This window comes from Phalacrocorax aristotelis, chromosome 1 (genome assembly GCF_949628215.1).
Source record: "Phalacrocorax aristotelis chromosome 1, bGulAri2.1, whole genome shotgun sequence".
Taxonomy (NCBI): Eukaryota; Metazoa; Chordata; class Aves; order Suliformes; family Phalacrocoracidae; genus Phalacrocorax; species Phalacrocorax aristotelis.
This window is the reverse complement of record NC_134276.1, coordinates 82218398-82239622: the sequence shown is the minus strand read 5'-3', so window position 1 is coordinate 82239622 and position 21225 is coordinate 82218398. Positions and strand designations below refer to the sequence as shown.

The window sequence follows — 21225 nt, the reverse complement described above, 5'->3', positions numbered from 1 at the left end:
CATTTGTTTTCGTTGGATTCCCACCAACGTGGTAGAGTGTAGGTCTGTGCGTCATGACAGCAGCAGAACGGCCACATTCTTCTTAGCCTCCATCAAGTGGGCAAAATGGTTTGTGCTCTGGTACCTCCTGCAGCATTTGTTGCGCTGTACCTGTGGGGGGATTACACACTTCACTGTGCAAAGTGAAGCACTCTGCTCGTTGGATGGTATTTCAGAGGTGAATACCGAGGAACTAATAAAAGGTCACAGCAGAGAGACGGTGGGGGGCAATATGGAAGGTCTTTCTGTGTGAATCATAGAATCGTTAAGGTTGAAAGAGACCCTTAAGATCATCAAGTCCAACCGCTAACCTCTCACTGCCAAGCCCACCACTAAACCATATCCTCAAGCACCACATCTACCCTTCTTTTAAATACCTCCAGGCCACAGCTTTCTGTCCAGTTGAAATATTATGCCTGAGAGATGGCTTCTCCATCTGAGACCCTTAGCTGGACCTGAGGTCACCCTGGAGGTAGCAGATATAGCTTTGATATAGTAGATACAGAGCCCAGAGGTGCGTAGCTTTCTCTGCCTTTGGTTCAGGAGCAGTTTTCCACAAGAGAGCAGGAAGAATCACATAGTTACCGTTTCCAGGGGTCACTGTGGGATTCACCACACTGCCCTAAGGCTTTGTAAAGAATCACAGGGAAAAAAAAAATGAATTTAGACTTAGACTAACATTTAAGCATGTACAGAGCTTTAAAAGTACAAACAGTCTTTGGACTACAAACATACTCAAAGCTATGTGAGTAGTTAGCTGCTACCTTGAATCACAGCCACTGTCAGCAGCCTGTGATTAAATAAAGAGTAAGAGGGAGGTATTGCACTTTGGATGTTTCACAGTGGTTTTGTATTAAGGCAACACAATACTGAGAGCATTCATTCACAATTCAGTAGGGTAACTACAGCAGTCTAAAAATCGTCCCAATTATCAGAATAATCCCGATGGTAGACAAACATATACAGGCATCATCTTCTGGATCCCTCCAGGCTGATGGAACAGGTCACCGCAACCATCTGTTCATCACTGTACTGTGCTGGTAAGTCTTGGAGGTACCGACAGACCAGGACGTGTGAAAGCTGGCTGCAACAAATCAGTCAAATCTTATCTGAGTATTCGTGTAAATCATTCAAGCAAGCCAAGATGCTTTTGCTTAAAATGAAATAAGGAGCAGCATAAAAATGTTTCTCTTTGTGGACCCATGGGATCGGTAATTTCTGTGATGATTCATGCAAGATCACAAGAGAACTTCTTGTGCTGGTACAGCTGGGAGCCTGAGGAAGCAGAAGAGTCTGTCACAGGCAGTTCTCAACCATGACTTTGTTGTTTCATGTCTGTTGTTGGAGTGTTCATCTGTAGAACAACACCAGGCCTGGGCACCATCAGCAGCAAAATACTGCTGCCTGCCTTTTCACAAGTACCATCAAAAGGTGAAAATGTATCTTTTCTATCTCAGACAACCGTCCTGGGTCTCTCCTCATGTGAGCATTGCTCTCCCTTTCTTTGGAGTCTCTTGTGGGCTTGTAGCCAGTCTCCCCAATCCTTGTGGGACAGTTCAAGCGCTATAATTTCATCATAAGGCCAGCAGCAAAGTTGTGCTGGCACAGGGACTGATCTGCACCCTTGGCTGTGAGCAGAGCTAAGCCAACAGGGATTGCTCAGGCAACACTGCTGGGTCGACCGGGTCCCCAGCTGTGAGTGCAGTTTAGTGCTGCCCCAGAGAGGAGCAGTGGGAGCTCCTGGCCACTGTGTCTTCAACTCTAAGAGCTGCTCCAACAGGCATTGGAGCCTGCTCCAAAAGGCCCTGGAGCTGGCGGCACTGGTCATATGAAGGCTCTTGGTCGCAAGGAGGTGTCCATATCCAGCTAATGATCAAGAAGCTTGGTCATCCCTGTTGTATTGCCATATCCATTTCTTCATTCTTTATTTGCTAACACTACTTTTTCTCAGATTCTCTGTCAGAAAAAGATTTAGCAAATGTAGTAACAAACCTTTACCTATAGTGAGTGTGCCATATCGTAATTTAGTGGAAAAAACCTGAACTGCTTTGCAAATTTCAGCTTAATACAAACAATGGACAGAGGGATGTTCTAGATGAAACCAGGGGGAGGGATATTTTCCCATCTCGCTGCCAGGCACCCACATACCTAAAGGGGAAGCTCCAGATCCTTTGATTCCTGTCTTTGATATCTGTCTTTGAGTACACTTCAGTCTGAGTTTTATTGGTAAACTCTTACATGACATTTCATTGAAAGATCATGAATAAACTGAGATCTTAAATAAGAAATATTGCTTGGGCTATCAAGTTCACAAATTACAGCTTTGTGTGCACTGAAAATTGGAGAACCCTGTTATTACAGACAGAGTGATATTCTTATAAAGCTGTTATAGATGGCCATAGTAATTTTGAATGGAAAAGGAACTAAAGCATACCCATTTGATCGCTGTAATTGCAGCCACATCAGGACTTCAGCTACATGAGTAAACGCTTACAGTTCTAAATTGATCTTGCAGTACAGGTCCAGCCTTCTATGAGACTTGAGCTGAAGTACACATGTAGGAAAGGAAGGCATGAGTGCTGCTGGTTGGGAAGAAGAAGGAAATACCTGAAACCTGTTTCCTTTCCTCCAGCTGTGCCATCTGGCTGTTTCTAGCTCAGAGACCAGAGCAGCAGACTGTGAAGCAGAGTGGTGAAAGAAATGAAAGAGTTAAAGTGAGTTTGAGAGAAGCAGAGGCAGTGTAGATCTGTGGAGAAAAAACGCTTCCCAGAATGGATCAAAAATAACAAATACAAAATGTACTGAATGAACTTTTGTTTTCACTTAAGATTAACTTAATTTTTTTAGAAGAGAAAAAAACACTTTCTCTAACAACACGAACCCTGTGTATATTTACCTGAGGCTTATAGAAATAGCTCATATGACAGGTCTGGCTCCATAAACTCCACCTAAGAAGCCTGGATCAGCAAAATTCAATCTGGAAGCTGTCTATAAATTTATGAAACCTGTCTGAGGTTTCTAAGTTAACTAATAAAGTCATCTTTTGTTTGTAAAAAGATATAACAGTTTTATAAATTAATACTGAAGTCCATGGAAATCAATTTTCAGCAGTCAGTGCTTTAACTAACTTTTGTTTTATTTCTACCGACAAAGAAATGCTAACTCAAGACCAGACACATAAAATGAGGGCTATTTGCAAATATGTTTAACTATTTTTTTAATATCTTTTTGTCTTTTTTACTCACTGGAGTCTTTCAGCAGTTTTATGCTTCAAATAAATCTTAAGAAGTTAAAGCAAGCAGTCAGCTGCTCTAAGGCTGATCAAATAGTGCTTTTCTGCATGTTTTACTAACAGATGAACAGGCAATCCCATTTATAGATCATACTACATGTTGACAGAGCGCATTACTTCATTTTGCTGTATTGGCAATTTGAGATTTTAACAAAACAATGCTGAGGTCGCTCTCATTCTGTATTGCCATCCTTGGAATGCGGCTTGGGTTTTCATTAACTCTGTCGCTACAAGGTACCGCAGATGGAGGCAGGTTTTATAGAGGGGGAGTAATAAACGTTAGAGAGCAGAAAGTTGTAAACAGCTTAAATTCTTTGTCCCGTGCGGATGAATTCCTTTTCCTTAACACTCTCTGGTGTTCCCAGCATCTTGTGGACACTCGGTCTAATTGGAGGTGAATGGGTGGATAGCTCGCAAAGGCCTTTGATATCTCCCAGCTGTTGTGCCTGGAGAAGTGGTCTGAAACGCCTGCAGCCAGTGAATATAAGCTTCAGTATAAACAGTAAAAGTTTGGAGATTCAGCCCGGCACTTGGCTCGCAGCATTCTGGCTCTACTTAGGAGCACAAATCACATACAGGACCACTTCCAAGATTTCCCCTCAACTTTTCAGTCAAGGGAGAAGGACAAAAAGGGGAGGTGGGGGGTGGGGGGCACACAGCTTTGCTTCACTGCTGCATTATTCACGCCTTCCCCTATGCTGGCTTCACTGAAATCACCAGTATTATCAAGCTAGACTAAAACTGCATTGAATCTTTCCAAGGCCTTTTCTGTACATACATTTTTGTGAGTCTTACCAGGACAGTTAAAGCAATACAAGTCACTTGAGAAGAATTTAACTACAAAGGAACTGGGCGTCCTTATTGCAGAAGGAGAGCAGGCTCCTGGGGGATTCTTCAGGAATAGCTGTAGTGCTTTCACTTCATAGCTTACCTTTTTCCAAAACAATTGCTTGAGAATAGGCCAGCATTTTTACACAGCCTTTCCCAAGCTATTTTGCCCAGGGGGATCTTCCCCTCCCAGATTAACATAAGTGTCATTGCTCAGCACTGTGGCTACACCACCTCTGGATCCCTGGATCTGGGAGGCGATGGGTTGTGCCCTGCTTTCACCTTCCTCCCAATCCTGCAAAAGGAATAGCCCCGGTGTGGGACAGACTGGAACAACTGCATCCAAGCTACGAGGGATTCAGTATACTTATATCAGTAAAGCATCCTGCAGCTTAACACAATACAGCTCTGCAAGCAGAGAAACTGCTTGGACAGCGGTGCATGTCTTATATGAATCGTGCTTTCACGTTCCTGTTGCTTTTTTAAAATCACTTTCTCAACAGTGCTTGCACTCAGGGCTCCAGTTTCCAGGTAACAGGGAGCACCAGACGCCCAAACGCTGGTCATTTAGCCTTTCGCTGCATGCAGCTGGGAAGCGGTTGTGAGCACTAACATATTATAACCCTGCAGTTAAATGCAGCTCTTTTGGCGGGAGCACTAATTTGTGAGAGTGAGATGCCATCTTTACGGCACAGCAGTCACGTCTGGTGCAGCTGTTGTCACGACTACTGCAGGGGAGAACAAAAGTGCAATAAATACGCTTTTTGCTGTATTTTTACTGGGCTATGTTTTCAGCAACGTGTACTGCTCAGTACCGAGTTAGTCCATGAATCATCTTAGGTAAGGTAGTAGTCTCTTTTGCCCGGACATATAAGACAGGCCTTCTTGCGAATCCCTTCCCCAAGGGCCAACCTGTGTGCATTTTAGTTTATATTTTAGGGACACGTTGACCGTTGAAACAGGCTATCCTGCCAGCTGGAAAAAAAATATTTAATGTAGTCATTCTTTCCTTTGGGTAGCACAGCTTGTTGTAGGGCTCTGTACTTGGATGTGCCTGCAAAGGCAGCTTTTGCAGGTGGACACACATAGTCAGCAGACTCAGCTGGGTCTGGAAGTGTATTCAGCAGATCAAACGTGGTATCTACTTTAGACTGACATGTCCCAAACTCTTTCGACTCTATTGTCTGTATAGAGTAGGTATTCAGTGACTGTCATGGGGACCAAGACACCTAACTCATGCACAGACACCAACAGGTAGCTATCTGAAACTGAAGATGAATCCCACCCAGAACACTAGGACATGGTTGTTGTTGGGCTTTTTCCCTCTACCTTCTTCACAATGTTTTCAAGCTTAGGGTAAGAGTCATTCAGAGTGTTTAAGATTCCGCATTTCCCATCTCTCCTTTGAGTGCTGAAGCCAGTTCCCTCATATTGTCTCTCACTTGTCATGACAGGTCAGGGAAACTTTTATGCCTGAATCACTAGGTGATTGAAGTTTCTTACTAGAAAACAAATATGCTTTGATGCTTCTGCATCCTCGAGGCGAAAATAACGATGGACTAATAGCCAGGGAAATTGATGCTTGAATAAAACTCTGTACTGCTTGAAGCCCTCAGAACTCCACACACTGAAACTGTAACCAGACCTGTTCTTCAGAGCAAAACCAGACCATGAATGTAAATTGCTAAAGCACACTGTAAAAATACTCACTGCTAACTCGGTGGACAGCCATATATATAAGTTTAAAATACCTCATAAGGAACTCGGTGTGTGAGGTTATTGCGTGTGATTCCATTTTATAAATTCAAAAGAAGAAATATTTCAAAAGCCATTAATCACAGTAATGAGTAGAAATTTGCTGCAGGGAAAAAGGCCAATTTGCTGGCCTTCAAATATTTCATTTGCAACTCCTTGAATCTACTTCTAATCAATCCAGGAAAACTATCCCTGGGTTACAAGCAGGCTGCACGGAGACTGTGAGAAAATCTTCCTGGGCTGTCCCACAGCCCAAGGCCTGGGACTGACTCAGAGTGTGTATCTTTGGTTAAGTCCATCCAGTGATCCAAACCAGGATCCAGTGATCCTGAAAATTATGGGTTCCCGTTTCTAATGCGGGCTGCTGGCATAACTGCTCTGCAGCAGGCTCCTCGGCTGTCGGGCAGGCTGCCTGCCGGGGCTTGGCACCACCGGAGATGGCACGGCCCTGCAGCTTGCCAGTGCCAAGACATCAGGGCGTCACAGGACTGTGGCAAATCCTAATTCCATAGGAATTCCCAGGCTGTTTTTCTGGCTTCCCAGGCACCCTGCCCTGGAGCTGAGATGTACTGGGATGTTTCCCAGGGACTGTCACTCGAGGGCAGTTTGCGTGACTGCTCCCCCTGGTCTCAGAGAAAAGGGGAATTTTTGTCAGGCTCATTGATAACCAAGCAGACTACTTCATGGTTTGTCTTTTTCTGGCTCAGAAAAGTATAAGAATTTACAGTTCACAAGATGTTTTAAAATGTTGGCTTTACACTCAATCAGATGAAAGTCAAATTTTGAAAAGCAAAGTTCCTTCTCAACTGGAACACTAGCTTCTCAACCAGCTCCAGTGAATACTACGAATAATAATACCCTGATTCTTAATTTACAGTTGAAATCCAGATCAGAAGAACAAAAGGTCCATCTGCTTATACGATCTCCGAATTATTGACAACTACAAAAACATGATGTTTATAACCACTTCACATATAGCCTGAAATGTATTAAACAATGACTTCATTTGAAGAGGTTTATTAGTATTATGAATATTATTATTGTTGGTCACAAGAGGCTTGGTCTTGTTCCAATCTTGAAATAATTACTTCTACACAGCAAAATTGGTTTATGAATTACAGCATTAAATCAAAATGTGCAGTAGTCGTGTTACTTCTTGGGAGGTTTTATTGTACAGTTATTACTCTGCACACTAAATGGATTTTCAGGATCCCATAGTATCCGTGAAACAATTTTGAGTAAACTTTAGGTTTGTGAAAAAGAGTCCTTCCCCCAGATGGTAAAATAGATAGGAGCCCATGCTTCTTTCCGTTGTTAATAAGCATCCCTCTTTCTTGTCAGAGCGAGCAAATCATGTACCTGTAGCCGATTTGTTTCAAGTTAGTGTTTTTTATATTTTTTTATATAGCTGCAATTTCTGTAAAAGTCATATGTAATGAAAGAAAATTGTGCTTTTCTCCCTCTCCAGTTCTCGGAAGACATTTTAGGGAGAAGGATAATTGCTAGTGAAAGCTCAGCCCAGTAATGCAGTTTACAGTGAACGTGAGTTGCAAGGAGATAAACAAGGAGGGAAATACATGGAGATCTACCCACTTTCAGGAACTAGAAAAATCTTCCAGTGAATTGTTGTTTTCCCAGATGTGTATCATTTACAGAGATAGGACTTCACTGGGATTTTTTGGCTCGTATGTTTAAGCCCCTTAAGCTGTTTTGAAACTCTAAACCTGGAAGTTACATTTGCTTCCGTTGTTTTTCCCTTCTTTCCCCCCCCCCCCCCTTGTTTTCCCCCTATTCCTGTCTGCCTTTTTAGCTTGTTCTGTCAGAAAGGAAAACCAAACATATATATATATATCTTAAAAAATTAGGCCTGCAACTCTGTCATTTACCTTCACACGAAGCAGTGAGTGGTCCCATTTATTTAAATTGCAGCCTTTGAGGAGAGAAGAAGATTCCAGGATAACTGGTAGTTTCTTCTGCAGCTTTAAAAACCAAATTAATTCTAGTGGCCCACAGGGTAAATTCTAATTTTTGTTGAAAAACTATGCTATGCTGTGTGATAGGGTCATATTTTTGATTTACAAGTTAGTAGTTCAGAATTTTAGTTTAAAGATATTCTAGTGAATTTTTACTGATGCTGGAGATAGACACCAATGTGTAAACACAGGGATATGAAGTAATTTAACATTCTTCTAAAATACAAGTCTTTTAGATTAAATTTCTTTGCCGAGCTGCTGATAACTGACAGTGCAGTAAAGCGCACAATCATATACAGAACATCATTGGCCTATAAATTTTACAGTATATATACAGTGCCCTGTAAATTAAACAGTACAGTGATCTATTGGATGAAAAAATTATGAATGTGGTAACAAGAATCAAATACCTGAGTGAAATTCTGGTGACACACCAGTGCTAACATACTCCTGGATGCTTGCTAATATGCTGTCGTTAGGGAAAAGGTTTCCCTGCTCCATGAGTTGTCCATTTCTTATACCAGTGCTTACCAGAAGAACTGGTTTTGGCCCCGGGGCACATTGTCTTGAGTCTCACCTTCCCCTGGGGCTACTTTTGCATTGCTGCTGCTCCTTCCCAGGTGGTGCCCCATCGGGCGGCAGCAGCTCCAGCTGACCACAGGCAGAGGGCGTGGGGAAGAGTGGAAGGGAGGGTCCTCCTCCAGATGCTTACAGATGCCGTTCCTAAGAGAAACTGCTCCTCCTGCCTGCCCCCCCCAGTACATTTTACAGGTCTGAGTTAGTAATCTGGAGTCCAGCTTGTGTTCTTGGTCTTCACAGAGTTGGACAGTGCAGGAGCGTTACGTGGGTATGCACAGGGTGCAGTTCCTCTGAGCTTGCACCACCTGGTGCAAGCATAAGATGGGTGTTTGTGTCTGGGGAACATAGGCTGCTTTGTATCTGCTCCCGAGGAATAAAGTGCTAGCTTCCTCTCCGCTGGTATGAGCAACACTTGGGCAACTGTGCTCCTTGAGAGCTGTAAGTGTGTCATGCTCTTCTAGTGCGTTGGATCTCATATTAAAGGGGTTTCAGACATCTAGGAAATTACTGCGATCGAGTTCTTTCTAAATAGGATTTCTTTTGTCTAAGAAGATTTATGTCACTGTTGTGAAAAAGCATCTCCACAAGTGAGATTGCACTTCATTATTCATGGGCATTAAGTACTTTTTCCCTTAGTTCTGTTAAAAACTGATGAGAAACTATCAACATATTTTGATAGGTAGCAAACTTGAAAAAAAAAGAAGTTAGTTCTGAACACAGGATTTTTGCAGTGTATTATCCCTAAATTCAGATTCCTTAGTTTTTATTTTTTGTTTATAGAACCTTATGCATTTGATTTACTTCTCTGTCATCTTTTATCTCTCTTCTTTTTGGGAAACAGACTTAAACTGTAACTTGTAAGGACCGAACGAACATTTGGCCAGAATAAGAAAAGTGCTAATTCCCCGAGGAAGAAGTGTGCTGCCAGTATCACTCTTGGCCCTGGTTCAGCCGCCACAGAGGCAAGTCTTTTCCAGATTTGGAGTTAGCTCAGTGTGGAAGCTGCATTCATGTGCTATTAGAAAGGTCAAACAAAACACGACCTTCATGCTTGCTTGAAGCTTTTCCACCTGAAGATGTCGACTGTTTTTTCACCCAGTAAGTACAGTAGCTCCTGCTTTCCGGAATGAAAAGAATCAAGAACATTGAGACCGTTAAGGACTTTTCTGAAAGTCAAAGTGATATTTAAAGGCTGATCCCATAGCTCGCTCCCAGGTGGGCTTCCCCTCACTTAACTGCAGATGCCTGAAGGGCAGCCATCTGAACTAATTGTCACGGACTCCCGCTGGAGTGAAGTAGTAGGCACTTCAATTTATGTGACCCATTTTAGACGTCTACTTGGAATGATATAAACTGTCCACCAGATGTGTCAGCTTCTTCCTGCGGACTACGGGAGCCTAGTGCAATAAGCTGAGATGGAGATCGTAGATGTTTACATTTAGGTGAGACAAATCCATTACTGCTGTAAGGATGAAGCTAGCTTCTCTCCATTAACAGGGTGGATTTGGAAAGTTTTTCCAACCTCATCTGATGTGACATCAGACAGCTTGAGTCACTAGTTCCAGGAGTTGTGGCAGAGAAGTAGGGAAGCCACTTCTCCCCGATTTCATAACTGTGTGCCATCTGCAACTGTAAAGCTAGTTTCCTTTGTTTAAGAGCAATTACTGTTGGGAAAGCACTCAGTTCATAGAGTAATATTGGAAGAACAAAACCTGGCTTCATTAATGATCAACACAGTAAAATTCAATTACCTACTCGCTTCCCAGCTGCTGTGTTGGAAGCAACTAAATTTTAGCTGAAACATTGTTCATTCTTCTTTCCTGTTGTCAACAACAAATGATAAATAGGAGAGAAGGAGTGAAGGTTTTACTGTAATCTACATTTGCAGGTGTAAAGCATACATTACAGCCTCTTAAAGCAGTGTAAGGAACAACCACAATGGGAATCATGGACAGCATTAAAAAAAAACCAAATGCAAGGAAGCAGTACCTCATACAATAGAAAAATGAATTACTGAAAACTTTCTGGTTTGTATTGTTTTTTCTTGATTGAATAACCTTGGAGTGAATATGCAGGAAAGTAACAGTTATGCTTTGTATGACCTGTTAAGAGAAGCTGACCTGGAAGGTTTACGCTTCCCAAAGTGAGCTGCATGCATTCCTTGGGTTCCCATTATCAGGTAAATAAAGGAGGAAGGAAATTTGGGAGGAATCATAAATGAATGTGATTAAAGGAGGAATGCAAAAGGGGGAAAAGGTAGTCAGAACGGCCCTGAAAGGTCCATATGTTAATCCTAGTTGCTAAGTGGCTTGAAAGAGGGACGGCTCATTGCAAGCAACTGAGTAGTACAGCTCAGTCGGTTACTGCTCATTGCAGAGCAGGGGTGTGCTCCAAATCCTGTGCCGTTTGAAGTCAGACGGACTCCCTGGCCACCATAAATACAGCATAAGCAAGCTTTGTAGTCACAGCTGCAATAACTTGCTTTCAAAATCCAGAAAGCTTTTGTTTCAAGGTCTGGGCTTTGAAAACACCTTTTGTAAGTAGCAATTAGTTTTAAATTTTGTTACTAGGTACACAAAAATCTTGAACTATACTATGAAAGTTCTATAGCTGCAACTTACCAAATCCTTTAAGATTTTATAAATGAAAATACTTAAAAAATCTTTTCTCCCTATTTTTTATGTTGTGTGGACAGAAAAAAACCTCATCTAGTAAACCTGCATTTTTCCAGGTTGACCTCCACCACAAAACATAAGTTTTCACCCATAACTCTTTCCTTGTCATCATAAAAAGTTTTACCATCTTTTCCTGCTTGCATATTCTTTATTTTTAATCTTAGCTGCACCGATGTAAGAACCTGTCACTATTGCAAAGGTACTTCCATGCATGCTCTTCTCCTGCCCCCGGTATCCTGCTCCCAACTAGATGACCTCCTGCTTTCCTTTGTGCCAGCTCTGGCACTTGTCTCCTCCCTCAGAGAGCTGATTCAGTCTGCTAAATGGGAAGGAAACTGCGTGCTCCATTTGCTGTATTGGTTTGCGACAAGCACCGAGGCAGAGGGAAGGGAGGTGGTGGCAGTGTGTGTGGCTGGGAGCAGGGGATGAAGAGGGTTATGGGAGCCAGACTCTCCTTTACGGTGGCAATGAATTGCTAGGTCAGACGAGTTCAACCTGCAAAACTTCACCTGTAGTCCTTCCCATCTCTGGCTTCTCCCTCTAGGGCATTGGGGCATTCCTCACCTTCCTGGCTTTATGTTTTTCTCCCTTATCTTAGTCCACTCTGTTTCCTCAAAGTTGTGCACCTCTCCTTTTGCTAGTCATCTTTTTCTCTACCTTCCAGCAGTTGGGGGTTTCTGGGCACCTCCATACTATTCTTTTCACTTTGGGGTGTTTATTCAAACATGCCCCCCCCCCCCCCCCCCCCCCGCTTCCCAGGTTTTAATCCTTTTCTGATGTTTAGCATTTCCTTTTGCACCGACCATTGTCAGAAGATAGGGCAAAAAGAAGGTGGTGATGCTATAGAGCTCGAGGGTAGAAATCCTATATGCCTCTCACAAATCTTGTTCACCTGCTTTCTGTTGTTTTCCATGGTCAAACGCCATACCTGCAGAGCAGAGGAAAAAACTACCTGAAATCAGTCGATCTAATAGATGTAGTTCTTGGGTTGAAACCATCTCCTTGAAATAAATAAAAAGCAGAACTTCAGAAGGGAAAATCAGGCACTTGGATTTTTTTTTTTTTTTTTTTTTACTTTTTTCCCCCTGCCTGCTTGGAGATCCTGATGATCTGAAATGTTTGATACGTAAGGTTTCTGTCTGTTGGGTGCTGCTTTCCAATACATGCTCTGCAACTTCTCAAACACCTGCCCTGCCTCGTTTTCCAGGAAGAGGAATAGTGCGGATCGTTCACCCAAGAGACAAAAATGGACTTTATGGGTAAATGCAGATATTGTGTACTTTGTTCATGCCAAGTTAACTGAAAATTACCTCCCCGTCCATGGGAACTCTTAAAAATGATTTCCTCTGCAATAGGAATTAAAATCCATGGAAGATCTGTAAGTGGAAGATCATTGGGTACAGTACATCACCAGGAGAGCAAATCAAAACTTTGGCTCAACTGATACATGTTTCCAGCATCTACTTGGAGTTATTTTACACTTTTTTTTTCCCCCACAAAATACCTTTTCGTTTTCCCCAAAAGAACTACGTTACCTTTGTTTATAGATAATGCAACGCGCTGGTAACACGTCTGCCTAGATTGTAGGTCGGAAACAGTAAAACTCATTAATTTCGTTATACGTCATGCCGCACTAGAATGAGGCCACTTCCTTAGAGAACAACTGAGAGTAACTGGGGGAGTTACTGTGCTAACAAAGATTTGTGCAAAGCATTGAAAAATTATTAAAAAGATGGAAGAGGGCTCAGGAAATCATCTAACCTGCCCCTAGCCTCACTCTGCTGAGGTTGTGCCTGACTGAGGGAGGTTTATGTATTTTTAAACACTTTAATTCATGGAGATGCCACGGTCTCTCTAGGCAAGTCACACTGAAGTCGCTACTAATTATGACACAGCAGAATGCAATTTTCCTTCAGAACGTGTTTCATCTTCTACAGTTTGTGTAAGTACATGTTCATAAAATACCAAATAGGCCGTGAAATAGCGTTTCACTTTTCGAAGCCTACGTGTTCAAGAACCATAAGCCAGTCCTCCCAAATCCCGCATCATAAAAATACGTATTGGAAAGTAAGCTTGAGTTGTTCCTCTTTCCTTAGCCTTTAGGCCTCCCTTGCCGGACTGGGGCCGCCCCGCCAGGCTCCGGGGGCCGGTCGGGTGCTTTGCCCTGGGGAATGAGCGACTGGACCGCGGGGGCCGGGTCAGCCCCTCCACGGGGCTCTCGCCCGGCGGGCCCCGGGCGGGAGCTGGGGACCCCCCGCGATGGTCCCAGCCGGGCACGGAGCCCCGCGGCCCCACCGCCGTCGCCCTCTCCTCCCCTCAGCGCTCCGGCAGCCCCGCGGGAGGGCTCCCTCCGCCGCCCTGCACCGCCACCCGGCCCAGCTCGGCCCGTAGGTGCGGCCGCGCTCAGCGCCGCGGGGGGAGGCGACAGGCCCCGCCGCGGGGGAGTCACCGGCGCTGGGCGGGAGGACTGAAACCGCCACCCTTCCAGCGGCGCGGGGGAGGGGGGGAGCGGCGGCGGGGCGCCTCCTCCTCCTTCTTCTCCTCCTCCTCCTCCTGCTCCCGTCTGCCGCCCCGCTCCGCCGAGGGGCTGCCGGCTCCCGCGGCGGGGTGGGGACAGCCGGGGGCGGGGTGGAGGCACAAGTTGCGAGGAGGGGCGCCGGGGGACGGGGCCGGAGGCTGCCGGGCGGGAACCCCGCGCTGAGGCTGCCGCCGCCGCCGTCTGAGGGCAGAGCAGCGCCCAGCGCCGCCGCTGCAGCCGCGCCGTGTGGAGGGAGCGGCCCCGCCGCCCGCCCGCGGCCATGGGGGACTCGGTCTTCAGCGAGAGGCCGGCACTGCGCTACGCGGTGAGTGCCGGAGGGGGCTGCGTGGGACGGGGGCTCGGAGGAAGGTGCAGCCCACGTGTACCGGGTGGGGTGGGTGCGTGCGTGCGTCCGTCCGTCCGTCCGTCCTCCGCCCCGCAGCGCCGCCGGGGGCGATCGGCGGCGTCTGTGTGGTGGGGCTGGTGGCAGGTCCTGGCGGCAGGTCCTGGCGCGGCGTGGGGAGCGCGGTGGGGTCCCAGCTCCGCGGAGGCTGGGCTGCATCCCGCACCGGCAGTGACGGTGCAGCCGCTTCCCCGGGGGGCGGCGGCGGGAGCAGAGGTGCTCCCGCAGGAGGAGGCGCCCCGCCGCCCGTCCGTCCGTGTCCTCGCAGGCGGGCTGAGGGGGCGAGCCCCCAGCACCAGAACTGCTCTCGGTGGCCGGTTCCGGCACCGCTCCCGCTGCGCTTCAGATGATAACACCATATTTCATTATTTCCTTCACGAGAGGTTGTGCCGTTGAGAAGCCACTTCCTTTCTGCCGGCCTCGTTAGGGGCATTTTCTCGCTTGCTCGGGCAGAAATCAAAAGAACAAACCCCGAGCCGCGTACGAGCAACCGGTTGCCCCCCCTCCTGGAGCGGCAGCTGCGTGCGGGCGCCCGCGGTAGCGGCCGGGGTCTGGTGCCGCTCTCGTGTGCGCTCGTGCCGGTAACGAATGATTTTTATTGCTGCTGCTGAAGTTATGTGGGAATTGTCAGTCAGAGCAGGCTTGCTTTTCTGCTCCTGGTGAGTGCGGCTGCTGGCGCTGCGAGGATGGGTCGGTGAGTGTATCGCTGAGGCGGTACGCTGCGGCGTGCTTTTCTCTTTCACTTTGATTCCTGCAGTATTGGCCGTTAAATTAAGTTTCTTTTTATGCCTGTTTTTAAAATCTTACCCGAACAGTTTAGAGTAGAAGAGGTTGTTCTCTTTGCTTTTTCCTTCTTGGGGGCGAGGGGGAGTCTGTCTGTGTAAATACTTCTGTACCCACTCAGCTGTAGGTATCAGTGCACTCAGCTACTGTAGTAATACTACAGCTTTCAGAGGTAATGACGTGTTGGCTGAAATAGTTATATAGAAGCAAATACATTTTGTATCGTGTGTAAGTAGTGATTAGCAATCTCGCTGGGAGACTAGTTCTCATTCGTCGAATGAATTGGAACCTCTTCTTTTAGTAGGGTAATTGCCCCGTTCCTATTTAGACACATAGGAGACCAGTGACAGTCACGTCGCATGCAAGCTCCATGAAATTTTTATTACTTCCTGTGATTGTGCTTGTCAGTCTACCATTAACTGCTAGTTACAAGCACATTATTGTTTCTGTCAGTTGGGTATCAGTCCATTTTCTTGCCCGGAGCCGGGAGCAGATAGTGCATTAAGCTCTGATCAGCAGGCATGCAAAGGAAGAAGCAGGATGGCCAGCCCTCTCAGATGACCATGACCACTGTCGCAAAACCACTGCTCTTCCATTGCGCTATATCGCAGCAAAGGGGAAATTGTGCACCTGAGAATAGTACTTCAAAATAAAATATTTTTTACTATTTTAAGATCTATTTCAGTAATAAAGTAACAACACATAGATACATCTAAGAGGTAAGTGATTTTTTTTCAGGTGATGTTACTCGTTTGGAAGATATAGATCTGGGTGCTGGGCATTATCCATGCATACGCTTAATGTGAAGTCTGTGAACAGCCTAATTGAAAACAAATGTTTGTTGACCTGAAGATAAGCTAAGACTTTAGAGCTTTGTTGGATTGAGGCCTTAGTAATTACTCCTTAAATGTAACTTAGGACCATTCTTGCTAACTTTGAATAATTGCGTGGTGTAAATACAAATCAAGTTATTAGATTTTTTTGATAACTGTGGAATAAAAATTATACAGTGTTATAGTATTTAGTAGCAATTAATTTATTGGCAGAAGAAATTATAGTGATTTATGTGGTGGGCTTTTCTTTTGCTTTTTGGGACTGATAATTAAAGCTCCATGATTTCCATAAAAGTGCATAAGGAAGCATCTGCTTAGCGTCTCAGTTCAGGTCAGCAGTGTGCTTTTGAAGGGAATCTCCCAGTCTTCCCCACTCATGTACCTTGGTTCATGTCTCAGGGCAGTCCTGGAGCATGAGAAACAGCATTTGTTCAGGTGATGCCGAACTGGGGGATGTGCTCCTGGTGTTGCCCAGTGCCTGGACGGTATTCGAGCCTCAGGACCAAGCTAGAGTCAGCTTGAGTGTAAACTTCTGAAATCTGTGTGGTTTGGCCGTTGGGTCCTCTATACCAGCTCCTTAGCTCTGCAGTGTGTTACTGCCAGTGCAACATGATAATGTAGCCATAAATCAACAGGGATGCCATTGCGATTCTGAAGCTCCATAGCATATTTGCAAGGATCACTTATACAAACAAAGGCTTAATAATTTAGGACTGTAACATCTGTGGGGATGATCACATAGCCTATAGCGTGTTTGATCCAGCGTATGTTAAATGCAAGTGGGATGGCTGAAATTATGTCACAGTTATGCTTTGGACTTGTCATCGGTGTTGAGTCACCAAAAACCTCCAGTAGGCAAGACGTAATTTTAACCAGTTGAAACATTTTTCTTTTTCAGTGAAAAGTAAGTTAAAAGAAATCAGCCAGCTGAAGATGAATAAAAATACCTTACTAAAGGAGAATATGTAAAAAAAATTTTAAAAAGGGGAAGAAAAAAAAGGGGGTTACACTTGCATAGAGTCACAGAAATGTTTTTTTTTTTTCTCCTGATATCTTTTCATCAGCCCAGAGACCTCTTTGCCCTTTCTGATGTTTACATCTATATGGTATTTTTATGAAAACTTGTAGAAAGTTAAATGGTATCTCATCCTCACTGTATGTTGCCTGACCAAGCTGTACCCTTTAATTTTTAGACCTAGGTTAGTTTTACCTGCCCACTAATCATCCATCTGAATCCACTCTGATTTAGAAGCTATTTTTGGTATTGTGATGTTTATAACAGATACTAAGATCTCCAAATGTTCCAGGAACATTTTTTTTTTTTTTTTCAAACGGTTTCATTAAGAAGGATGGTCACCTTTCTGACTTGGGATTTCTTCCTGGTGGTTCCTAAATTAATTTATTTTTTCCACCTTAGCAGCAGTTACAGGGGGACTTAAAAGCTGTTTCATGCATTTTGGCTAAAACACCAGAAAGCAATATTGTACTTACTTTATTTTAAGAGATCCATTGGTAACTTGAAATGTAGTTTTTTACATATGCAAAGAAGAGACTTAAAATAGCCTTGGGTGTTGCCCAACCGACCGTCCCCTCAGTGGTCCAAAGCAGGAAGCTGGAAGTATGATCTGGCTCGGAAATAGCTATTTTAATCTTGGTGTAGCATCTTCAGTCTTGTTTTGTCTTGAATGTTTACCAGAAGGGATTTCCCTGAAAAGAAGGGATGGTTGCCCTGATGAGGAAACTCTGGCTGTCTTTAACCAGGGAATATGAGAAAATGGGGAGGAGCTGGGATTTGGATGTGGCTGCCGTGACCTGTGGGGTACCTGTGGGGATTCTTCTGAAGAGAAGATGCAAGACTCTTCTTTGGGGCCAAAAACCGGGAGTTCTGGAAGAAGCTGGAGTGGAGGGGATGTGTGGGTCCCTGGAGGACACAACTATAAGTTACTTTAAGCCTCTGAATCTATTGCTGATAATGAGGTCGCCTCCAATTCAGATGTCAGTATTTAGGGAGAAGAAGGGTTTTTGCCTGCCTCCAGCAGTATTTGGAGCATTGTCTTGTCTTGTGTGTTGGCTCAGCCTGCGCCCAGCTGACCCTTTGCTGGTGCAGTGGGCAGACTTGCTGCTTGCCATTACCGTCTTAAATCCATCAGTCTGCATGGAAGGATGGAGGAAACAAAAGAAACAGTTTGCAAAGGAATTAAAAAGAGGATAATAAACATTTTTCCTCCAATATTCTAGTTGTAGTGATGCTAATTGTTACTCTTAACAAAACTAGGTTACAGAGTAATTCAAAGTGGAATAGTGAGATTGGTGGTGACACTGTAAAACTGTGAGCTAGGACTGAAAAAATTCTCTCTGTGAGGAGGACCCAAGTGCTGACATCCTCTTTTGGGCTTGCTTGCATTTTACAAGAATCAATTTTTAAAGAGAGTTGCTTGGCTTTCTGATTTCAAGACACGTTGCCTGATGACTTCAGCCTCCAGCCTCTCAGATTTTTAGCAACAAAATTACATGCCACAAGCAGACCACATTTATTATAGTGATTGTAGTAAATCCTACAAGTATATCTTACCGGACTAAGAAGTGTGCTGCCTTCACCTAGACCCTTTGTCTGGTTTTTCTCTTCTCCCAGTGGGCTCTCCAGCAAGAAACAGTGCAGGAGCAGACCAGACCAGCACGTATCCAGATCAACTGTATTGTACGTTTGCAGTCAGGTTTGATGAGGTGGAGGACAGGCTGTGGGATTCAGGCAGTGCTTGACATGAGAAAAAGTTCTTGCCCACCAGGCTCTGTAATTCAAACATCTCTGCTCCATAGGAGACAGCTGCATATTTTCTCGTATTCCAACTACTCAAAGGTAGAGTTAACTAGTTCAAAAAATTAAATCACTCTGCAGGTGGTGTTTTCTAATTAGAAAATTGTGAAGAATACTTCCTACTTGATCAGATAAGCAAGTTACAGAAGAGGTGGTTAACAGTCACATTTCTGGCATCTGACTCTTGGATTTCATTCATCAGAGACTTTCACTGACCTTGTGTGTGTTGGGCGTTTCGCTGAAGGAATATGATTTCCGATTGCTGTTGAGCCCAGTCCTTCATTCTTCGTTTGGGTGAAATTCCCAGTGCTGGTGATGATTCATGCTTATAGTTTTGCAACATTTGAAAGTGCTTTTATCGCTAATCTCTAAAGAGCCTATATAAATATAGGAAACAAGCGCTATTTGTCGCTCAGTAGTGACACCAGGGCCAAGCTTTGATTGGGATTGACGGAATCTGAAGTGAGTCCAGCCGGCTTTTATCCACTCCACAGAGCAGGCACGAGTTAATGCCGAAGAGCCAAGATGAGGGGAAGAGAGGAAGAGAAGAGCTCTTGTGTGTGTCATGGGCTCTTAAAAAGTTGCAGGAAGTAGTTTTCGATTCTGTTCAGGTCACGTTTTTTTACAGTGCTTGAACTCCTAATGTATTTCTGGAGCTCTCCACGCACAAATGGTTATTAATGTCCTTTCTCTTGTGTGCAGGAGTAAAGATGGGGGCAGATGTAGGTTGAGTTTGGCAAGGCTTGCTAGGTCAGGTCTATTCCTATTGGCCAGCAATAGAGGTGGCCTAAAGTATGGAGAAGGTGGCCACCCTGTGTATAGATGGCAGGAGGTAAAGCTTCCCTTTCATTCTATTTGTCTGCCTGTCTTTACATAGGATGATCTATCCCTGCAGCGCAATTACAGTTCTTGGGCTGTTTAATAAAATTCCATGTGAGTGGAGCTTCAGGGTTTTTATTGAGATGCACACTGTCATTTGGCTCTGATATGATGGTATACTTCCTTGGTCCAATTTATGCTGCTTGCACTTCTCCAAGAGGGGATTTAATCAACCAGCAATATTCCTTCATAAAACTGCTGGGTGGATGAGGTTTTGTGCTGTCAGTACTGACGAAGTCTGCCTGAGCAGCAAAGTCATGTGTGGCCAAAATCAGCAACCTGTGCCTGGAAGTAAGGTTAGCCATGCAGATGAAGTGCAAGATGAGAACTGAGGATTTCAATCTCTGTCATGGCCTTTTTTGTGATTTTTTTTTTTTTTTTTTTTTTGAGCAGGGTGCTTGTCTGGTCCTTTTTTTTATTATTTATTTTTCTGCAGAAATGCTTCTTTTCCTAAACGAACTAGCATGTGGAAACACATGCTAACCTTTACGAAATGTTCAGATGCAAAGGTTGTGAGATACAGAACTATTCTTAAGTAAAAATGTTGGACTCCATGTGGTCGATATCCCTCTTGCAGGCTGATGGTTTGAATTTCAGTTCTGTTTCCCAGAACCTTTTTGAAATTTGCGGGCAGATTTTTACATTTCTTTCAGCCTGAAGAGTGAAGCCGTGTAAATAGGAGATGATTGAGGTCACAGGTATATTTAGGTAGTTGGTTCTACTTTTATTTATCTTCAGTTGCTAATCAGTTATCTTTTATACCTGAGTGTCTTTGCATGGTACTGTGAAGAAGGACATTACTTGTTTGTGGTACCTGTTTCTGCTAACATGAAAATAGTATTTTTACTGGCCACAGCTCTTCAAAACTTCATTTATTTAGAATTTAAATTCCAAACAAAAGTAAAACCTAAGAAACAGTCTCTTTCACATGACATGCTTACAGGGTCTTTTGAACACTTCTGAACTTCTTTCATTTGTCTAAGTACCTCTGTCGTTCACCAAGTAGTGTACCCCTGGAACAGCTGTTTGCTGCTCGTGTTCTAATGGAATACCTGTACCTACAGCAAAAATACAGCTGAACTCTCAGTGGCTTGGAAAAGATGCATTCATTGTTCAAATTTCACACCATTCGTACCTTTCTTTAGTTGAGAATATAGAAAGCCATTTCACTCCATGCAGTGATATGGCTTTTTCTTGTCTAGGGAATAAAGGAGGTGTGCATGCATTGTATTGCTTACAAAAAGAATCTGACAACCTTTCTGCAACAGGTCTTGGCTGACAAATCCATGTGGCTCAAGTTTGGTTTCTCTGAAGGGGTGTCAAATCTTAATGCTCCCTTGGGAGATGCCCGGGTCTTACTGGGCAGGGCTGACTCAAAACTAAAAGTAAGTAATGTTTATCTTTCTAATGATTACTATCTAAGAGTTATCTACAGTGCACAGTTAAAAGGATTTCCTGAATGTATCATCTACTAAATCAAAAACTGTTAAGAATTGCTAATGGGGAATTGAATATTACAACAGTACTTAAGTACACGGCAGTAGTGTTCACTTGCTAAAGGAGATGTAAGTAATGTTTGGGTTTGTTCAGGCTACGGTGCCCCCAGGTATGCAGGAAGAGTAAGTGCTGGTCATAACTACCTGTAAGGTAGTCTGCTGTTACTTCATACTTGGATGCTTTACATTCTTGAAGCGGGTGAATGAGTCTTTGGGAGCGATACTGAAGGCTATTTGATATTTCTTCATACAATTGAATTGTTTACTTTAAAATAACATCTTCTATATATTTTTGTGCATTACTTTATGTGAATCTTATTATCACCTTTGCTACACTGCCATGAAGGTAGATGATCC

The 21225-nt window shown here is 44.1% G+C and overlaps 1 protein-coding gene across 4 annotated transcripts in view; it reads left to right on the top strand.

The window, feature by feature from the left end:
• ARHGAP6 (Rho GTPase activating protein 6) overlaps nt 1-21225 on the top strand; it is a 342719-nt gene that overhangs the window by 159031 nt on the left and 162463 nt on the right. Inside the window, exon 1 of one of the 4 annotated variants that reach the window (XM_075095447.1) lies at nt 13767-13984. The exons of the other annotated variants lie outside the window; for them this stretch is intronic. Within the exon in view, the coding sequence (XP_074951548.1) occupies nt 13940-13984 (45 nt within the window). The 5' untranslated portion in view covers nt 13767-13939. Of the gene's footprint in view, nt 1-13766; nt 13985-21225 lie in introns of those variants that run through there. 4 annotated transcript variants of the gene reach the window in all.